This window comes from Centruroides sculpturatus, unplaced genomic scaffold (assembly GCF_000671375.1).
Source record: "Centruroides sculpturatus isolate CEXI.00-Female unplaced genomic scaffold, Cexi_2.0 scaffold47, whole genome shotgun sequence".
Lineage (NCBI taxonomy): Eukaryota > Metazoa > Arthropoda > Arachnida > Scorpiones > Buthidae > Centruroides > Centruroides sculpturatus.
The window spans coordinates 1,038,487-1,047,483 of record NW_019384385.1 but is presented as its reverse complement, the minus strand read 5'-3'; the positions used below and the strand labels follow the sequence as shown (position 1 = coordinate 1,047,483).

The 8,997-nt window shown below is 27.8% G+C and overlaps 1 protein-coding gene across 1 annotated transcript in view; it reads right to left on the bottom strand.

Moving 5' to 3' along the window:
• The window catches only part of LOC111618054 (DNA repair endonuclease XPF-like), a 59,087-nt gene extending 51,051 nt beyond the window's left edge, over positions 1 to 8,036 (bottom strand). Inside the window, exons 1-5 of the mRNA XM_023359478.1 lie at positions 7,776 to 8,036; positions 7,330 to 7,684; positions 7,138 to 7,255; positions 1,722 to 1,844; positions 38 to 95 (exon numbers count right to left, since the gene is read on the bottom strand). Coding sequence (XP_023215246.1) covers positions 38 to 95; positions 1,722 to 1,831 — 168 coding nt within the window. The 5' untranslated portion in view covers positions 1,832 to 1,844; positions 7,138 to 7,255; positions 7,330 to 7,684; positions 7,776 to 8,036. The remainder of the gene's footprint in view (positions 1 to 37; positions 96 to 1,721; positions 1,845 to 7,137; positions 7,256 to 7,329; positions 7,685 to 7,775) is intronic.
• Between the last annotated feature and the right edge of the window lie 961 nt (positions 8,037 to 8,997).

The following is an 8,997-nucleotide window of genomic DNA, read 5'->3' as shown; positions in this document are numbered from 1 at the left end:
ATATATAAATTACATTTAAAATTAAAGTTTTACTCACCTTGTTTTTTGTTCTATATAAACGAAGAATAAATGCTTCTTGATATGAATCTATTATTCTGTATAAAAATTCAACAAAAACTGTTACCAAGCTAAATATAATAAATATTTTAATCACATACAAAAAAGTATTTTCTATTACTCTATAAAATATAAAACAATGTAAGTAATCTAAGCAATTATTTATTTCAAGTTATATTTAATATTCAACAATTAAAACAGTTTTTGTTTATTATAAATATTTTTAGCCAAAAACTATTTGCTAAATTAACCGAATCAATGACTGCTGAGAATTTTAAATGATGTAGTAAAATTATAAATGTGAAATTCAGATATATCTTCCAATGTTCAACACTATAATTTCAACATGAAACTTCATAATTTCAACATTTTACACTTTCGATAATAGATTATAAAAATCTGTAAACATTTAAAATACAGGAAAAGGTTTATTAACTAGTTTTAAATTACTGTACAAAATATCAAAAATGAAAAACATGCCTTAGTAAAGAAATATATTTGACAAAATACAGAGGTTTGTTAATCTGGCACTTAATATTACTGAACATTTTTTTATTTTTGCAAAATTCAATAAGTTATATGCAATCTGAATACTGTAGATATTGCTGTACATTTTGTACTAGGGCATGCTGCTACATAATTCCGATTTGTTTAGGCATGTTCTTTAATTAGTCTAAAGATTAATTAACTGAGCACTATAAATGGCTATTGCTACAACTTATCACACATTATTGAGAAATCACTTAGAGACTGATGAATATTAATTATTTATTTTGTAATTATGGTATGCATTTTGGGCAATAGGTAACTAATAAATAAATAATTAATGTTCATTAGTCTTTAAGTAATTTCTCAATATTGTGTGATAAGTCCTAGTAAGACCCATTTATAGTGCTCAGATAATTGATTAAAAATGGTGGGACAAGAAGCATATTATTAATTCAAAATAGTCTAAAGATGATACAGTGCGTAACTATACTGTTTTAAGACTGACTGAAAACCCTGCAAAAGTGTTAATACACAAAACATTATTGTCTGGAGTCTTTAACATATCACATGTCCAAAAAATTCTGATTCATGAAATACTAGCATGCTGTATTATTATTGTATTATTATTCTAGATTATTGGCTATTTTTTTAAATGTGTTGGATTACCAGACATTCTGGATTAACAAACTTCTACCACAGCAAATCTAGAAAAACATATAAAATAAAAATTTGTTATGCTGTGTTAGACCAACATGTCATTTGTATCATTGAAAAGTACACCATTCATTCTTAACAAAGACATAAATTGGAAATACAGTAGAGCATTGATTATCCAAATCAAATGGGGACTGGGGTTGTTCAGAAAATAGAGTTTTTGGATAACCAATTATGTACGAAAAAATATATTAACCTATCCCATGTTTGAAACTTGTTCAAACCCTGACATGTCCTTAAGTACTCTCTCATGGTCATGCCATGCTGCCAGCTAAAACACGCACACCAACAAAAATAATATTGGAGTAGTCCAAGACATAATTAAAGATTGTAGCGCCACAGCAGTGGAAATTTAAATTTGCTGACTGGAAAGCTTTCAATTAATTGAATTTCGGTTAATCAATATTCAGATAATCAATGCTCTACTGTATTACTATTTAAATAAAATAAAAATTTCATACTTATGGGCTTTGTACACAATAATTCCAGTAATGAGGTCAATTGGCACTCGATCCATCAGCATATCCACGACAAGAATACGAGATGTAACAAAAAATACACCTCCGGACATATAAACTTCACGTCTAATGAGATACAATTAATATTTTTTATCTCAATATTAAACTTATTGTAATAATAAAATCTAAAAATTAAAATGTTTTTATAATAATACCATTAAATTAGAATAAACATTTAAACATTTATTATAACAAAATGAATAGCTGTAGGAATATAAAAACAAATTATCTGATATGCAACAATATTATAAATGATTTTAATAAAGATCATATCATAAAAGATACATGTAAATGTGACATTTTGTCAAAGATAAATTTGCATCATGACTTTTATACTTCCATATGAATCAGGGAGAATATCAAGATAGTCAGTACATTTCAATGTCATATAATTTGGATAATCAAGAGTAAAACAAAAATTCTTACACTAATTTAATGTAAATTTTAAATCTAAATTTTGTTTCATATCCTTGTACTATATTCACACTAGTAGTATATGTATGAGAGACTCCGGAATAATTTGTTAAACTTTAAGAGGTTTATAACTTTTATCCCAGAAACTCTCATCATTTTGAGGGAAAGACGTCAAGCAGGGGCTAAAATCGTGCATAATTGCAGAATTTCTCGACCAATTCCGAGATAATTACCATCCCAGAAACTCTCATAGGAGTCGAAACCACACCCATTTTCGATGCCCTTCGGTTATACTTTTCCGTGCGATTTGAACGAGAGTTTCTGGGATAAATCGCTCAGTTATAAGCAGGGCTGTGGAGTCGCGTAAAAATCTACCGACTCCGACTTTTCCTTACCAATCCGACTCCGACTCTGGCTAAAACACTAAAACTCCACAACTCCGACTCCACAGCCCTGGTTATAAGAGAACATTGGCGAGACTAGGGATATTGTGAATGAAATTATTATATATATATATATATATATATATATATTTGGCAATACTAAGGATATTGCAGTACAGATGCAATGCTTCAAAAAACAATTTTTAGATTCCTTAATTTTAATAATAATTACAAACATTTTTTTTAACCGGTTCTATATATTTTAAATTTTTTTCTTTATATAAGAGAACTATTATTTTATATAAGTGAACTANACAGTTTAGTCATTTGAAGATTATACAAAAATGCGTATAAATTTTATTAATTATATTTTTAAAAAATAAAGATTAGGTTAAAACTACTTTTAAAAAAAATTATAGCTTTTCACATATTTTTGATAAAACATAAACCAGGGTAAAATGATAATTATTTGATGCAAATTTGTTTGATAAATGTTTCTGATTAGCAATGACAATACACCAATTAAGTTTATGCTTGTAATCTTTTAAAAATTTTTCGGATAATTCTTGGTGCTTCGAAACAAGGTCCCAATCTACAACGTTTTCAAGTTCTCTAATAATTTCTTCGTGCAATCGTTGATATTGACAAATAAGCTTCGTATTGAGGAAAAATAAAGATTATCTTAAAACTAATTTAGAAAAAAGATTATAGCTTTTCACATATTTTCAATAAAACATAAACCAGGGTAAAATGATAATTATTTGATACAAATTTGTTTGATAAATGCTTCTGATTAGCAATGGCGATACACCAATTAAGTTTATGCTTGTAATCTTCCATAAATTTTTTGGATAATTCTTGATGTTTTGAAATAAGGTCCCAATCTACATCGTTTTCAAGTTCTCTAATAATTTCTTCGTGCAATTGTTCATACAGTATTTACAAATAAGCTTCATATTGAGAAAATGTTTAAAAGTTAATATGAAATTTTGACTCAGTCTTTGATATTGACACACGAGATCCCAGTTTAGATGATCGTGATATTGAGTCAAAAAGTTTTCTGATAGCTGTTCCCATCGTCCCAAACATCGTCCCAATTAACTCGTTGAATATATCTTTGTATAAAATCATTGGAGAAACGTTTGCTTTTCCAAATTTTATTCCAATTTAATTTATGTTGAAAATCGTTAATAAATTCATTACAAATATTAGTTTTTTTCAGAAATAATGTCCCAATCGACCCTATCTTCAAGACGCCTTATTACTTCTTTGCTCAAATTTAACCTAGAAAAATCTTTCCAATCAAAATTTGCGTCTACTTCGCGAACTAACATGTCTATGTTTTTGCCATCCATTATAATATGAAATGTTCCTTCTTCTTTCAATAGTAATACGAATAATGACTAGTTTTATTGATTGTCTCGCTTTTATATAATTTTTTTTATGACACAATCGCTTGGTTTTGGTTTTGTTTCAGGTCGTTTCAGGTCGATGAACTTTAAAAATGACGTAATCGATTTAATTATGCAATCGCTTTTTTTCCCTAATAAACCGGTTTTAGTTATTGATTATATATATATTTTTTTAATATCATTGTGACCCTGAGGTCTTAAATAAGTTGCCGGAATGTGTTGAAAAATATTAAAAATATTATCAAAGTCCCACTCTTTATCGGGTTCATCTACAAATTAAAATTTTAAAAAAATTTACTAAACAAAATATAAGAATCTTTTACAGAATTAAAATTTAAAAAAAATATTTTGTTTTATAAAATATAAAAAAGATAATTACCTTTTTCTTCTAAAACAAACGCTTCTCCAAATTCATTGTTAAATATTAACTCGTCTAAAGAAAAAACCTCCATAAAATGCCATTCTTCGCATAATGTATGATAGCCAACATACATTCTATTATCTTTTTTTAAACTATATTCTATTACAGTTTTAACTTCTAACATTCCCGAAACCATTTTTTTTTTCTTGGAAACAAATATGTTTTTGAGAAATCAAAAAATATATATAATTATAAAGTTATTATTTTTCTGTATTATATAAGCTGATTTTCTAATCAATGATTGCCCATTTTCTCTAATGGTCATAGGGCAACTTGGATAAGACGTTAGGCGGTCCCATGGGAGTGCAATCTCTCTCCCGAGATGTAGTTGAGCTGGCGTATACTTTGTAGAACCCTGTTCTGTAGTTCGTAGTGCCAGCACTAACTCTGATATATGGGTGTCCCATTCTTTGTGGTTCCGTTCAATGTATGCCGCAATTATCCTACCTACGGTGCGGTTTACTCTTTCCATAAAATTTGACTGAGGATGATATGGTGTCGTCAGAATATGCTTAATTCCAGTGCGGTCACAAATTTCCNTTTTTGTTTATTATAACAATAAAATTTATCAGGCCAAGATGATTCAAATTCTGTAAAAGTCTTTTTACTTTTTTGTGGTTATTCACCACCCCAATTGCCAGATGAATGAACTTTTTGCAAATTTTTTGACAAGCAATGTGACCCTTGAGGAAGTGGGATAAATAAATACAATTGCAGTTAATGGAAATTCTGATTTTATTGACTGTGACATTAAAAGAACATGTTAAAACAAGTAAAAGATATATAATTTGAAGTTTTATTAATTATAATTATTATTAATGTGAGACTAATCGGGGGTAGGATGTTTATGAGTTCTTGACTTTCCTACCACTTAGTCGACTCGAGACCTTGAGGTCCAGTCTTGCTTGTCTAAAGGATGGAAGAAAAAAGGGTTAGGGGGAAGGATCGTTAGATTCTTTCACCCGTCAGGATCTGACACCAATCTATCAATTTTTCGCGGATAGATATGCGGTCAATTTGATGGAATTATCACGAGCGATCTCGTCGAGGACTGGACCTCAAGGTCTCGAGTCGACTAAGTGGTAGGAAAGTCAAGAACTCGTAAACATCCTACCCCCGATTAGTCTCACATTAATAATAATTATAATTAATAAAACTTCAAATTATATATCTTTTACTTGTTTTAACATGTTCTTTTAATGTCACAGTCAATAAAATCAGAATTTCCATTAACTGCAATTGTATTTATTTATCCCACTTCCTCAAGGGTCACATTGCTTGTCAAAAAATTTGCAAAAAGTTCATTCATCTGGCAATTGGGGTGGTGAATAACCACAAAAAAGTAAAAAGACTTTTACAGAATTTGAATCATCTTGGCCTGATAAATTTTATTGTTATAATAAACAAAAATAAAGTTGCTTGAGAAAACCAGTCATAAAAACTACATTTTTGTTTTATATTGTCAGTCATCCTTTCATTTCTGGTTAGTACATAAAGTCACAGTAAGCAAAAAAGTAACCTGGTGAATAATAAATTTGTTTGGTGAATATATTGGATATTGCTATAAAAAAGCTAGGGTAATCTCTGTTTACAGTAATGTTATCATCATAAGCTTAGACAAACCCCAAAGTGATTACATTAAGCAGATTTTCTTGCTGCATGTGATAAATTATTAGTACATATAGTTGTCATTTTAATTTTCTTGCATTGAATATCTGTAATTTCAACAGCAACAATTTTAAAGTGGTTTATGTGATACATTTTTCAATGACTTGTGCAATCTGATTTACATTTAGATAATTTTGTATTTTAAAAAAGTATGGTCACTTTATGCATCAATATAAAATAACAAAAATATTTTAGAATATATTTTTAAATTTTATAAAATTATAAATATTTTTAAGATGAGATGGTATATCATTCATTTAATTTTCCTAAAATAATTAAAAAACCAAGAGTTGCAAAGTCCAATAACATAGTATTCATCTTTCTATCTTAACTGAAAAAGAAAATACAGTAATACCCCGAACTTATGCGATAGGTGGGACCAAGCAATAACTGCGTAAGTCGGGGTATAATTTTGCAATTTGTGTAAAATCCAAGTCTAATGTACGTAAGCTAATAANTTCGAACAATTAATAAATTTTAAATATTTTCTATAGCTAGATATATTATTTTTATTATTTGTCAATGGAAAAATACTCGCGAGAATGCAATACACAAAACATTTATTGTCATTACATCGAATATTTAAAATACACTTTTTATTTACTAAATGTTTAGGTAAAATTATGGAACCACACCCTCCATTATATGCATTATATGTTGATCTATGAATATCAATATAATCTAATTTGTAAATTATCCGCCCACTGCCTAATACTACCGCAACAGATATATCCTCTAGAATTTTGTTTATTGCATTCTCAATACTTTTCCAAGCTAGAAAAGGACTTAGAATTCGTTCAGCGTAACTCGTAAAGAAAAAATCCTTAAACTCGTATTTATCCCCCATTTCTATGCATTTGTACATTATTACTTTTAAGCTAATCACAAATCGTACTCTATAATCATTCCCGAAGTTCGTAATTACATTAAAATAGTTCAGATTTTATATCTCTAAAAAAAATGGTTGGATCGACATACTCGAGTTCGGTTTTACGATAGCATTGTAAAAAAATTTGGAAGGCTGATTCTACTAGCGAAAACATTTTCTTTTTAAATTTTACCTGAACTGGACTACGACGGGTTCATGATTCTAGATGATTTTCTTCATATAAGTGAGATGATAAAATAGTCTACGATGATTTCTTCATATTTTGAGAGAGAGGGATGTTTTCAATAATTCTATTTTAAAAAAAATCAATTAAATTACATAATTTTTTTAAAAATATATTAAAAAATTGTAAGAATTTACTTACGCGTAGACTTTCATTTATTCAAATGAAATCTTCCAGATATTTTTTAACAGCATTCAAAGCTTGAATAAAAAAATTAATTTCTTTCACCGGAATGTTGAATCTATTCTGAATCTCACCTTTAGCACTTGTTTTCGCTAAGCATATATAATATTGCTGTCTGAATTCTTTAATTTCCAAGTTATAGCCGTGCGATATATATATTGAATACGGCAGTATAGTTTTAAACGAAGATTCGTCTTTCGATATAACTAAATCATACTTTTTTTTTTCTCCACTGGCGCATCATCGACTTTTGTTGCCAATTTTCGCTTTTTAGTTGTAAAGGGATTGTCGATTACAAACAATCACTGAGAATCTATTTAAAAAAAGATGAATAACTATAAAAAATAATAATTTAATTTTCTTATTTAAAAATCAAATCTAAATAAAAAAAAAATCTAACTTACCATCCATAGACATCTTTTCTTGCTTTAGTTGTAGAGAGAGTTGATAAATTCTTGCTTTAGTTGTAGAGAGAGTTGATAAACTAGTGAATCTATTTGTCTATTTCTCTCGCTTTATATCATATGATGATAAGGTTTGTTACCCTTTGTCATTGTTAATATTTAATAATGGATGTAAATTTTCTCATGCGTTAATAATTATAGTGAAAACGAATGTGAATTTTAAACAAAATCCTTGAAGATCAGAGACAAGAAAATAAGACACATTAAATGCATCAAAGAAAAAAATAAACATCTTAATATCTGCGTGGGAAATCTTGAAGGAAATAAAAAAAAAAAAAAAATATTTAGCTGGAAAAAGTAATTTTAAGGGAAATTAAAAAAATCATTGATTAGAAAATCAGCTTATATAATACAGAAAAATAATAACTTTATAATTATATATATTTTTTGATTTCTCAAAAACATATTTGTTTCCAAGAAAAAAAAAATGGTTTCGGGAATGTTAGAAGTTAAAACTGTAATAGAATATAGTTTAAAAAAAGATAGTAGAATGTATGTTGGCTATCATACATTATGCGAAGAATGGCATTTTATGGAGGTTTTTTCTTTAGACGAGTTAGTATTTAACAATGAATTTGGAGAAGCGTTTGTTTTAGAAGAAAAAGGTAATTATCTTTTTTATATTTTATAAAACAAAATATTTTTTAAAATTTTAATTTGTAGAAGATTCTTATATTTTTTTAAAAATTTTAATTTGTAGATGAATCTGAAGAAGAATACAAATATGAAAATATTTTTAATGTTTTTCAAAATGTGCCAGCCATATATTTAAGTCCGCAAGATGAATGCAATATCATTAAAAAAACATATAATGAATATAGTTTTAATTGTAATGAAAAACGATATTCCTGCAAAAGGACAAAAGAAATTATAAGTGAAGAAGCAATTATTCACGGGGTTTTTAATAATTCAAAACATAATCTTTATTTTTTAAAAAAATATAATTAATAAAATTTATACTCTTATGTTTTTGTATAATCTTCAAATTAATATATATCATTGTAACCCCTATTCTTTATTCCAATAAAAGAGAGAAAAAGAGAATCGTGTCGTTTATTTAATCACCGTCGCGACACAATAAATACCGTTAAAAAATTGATATATAGCGAAATAGCAAATAGCATGATCCGATTAGCGACGGTACATGTTATTTGTTATTTCT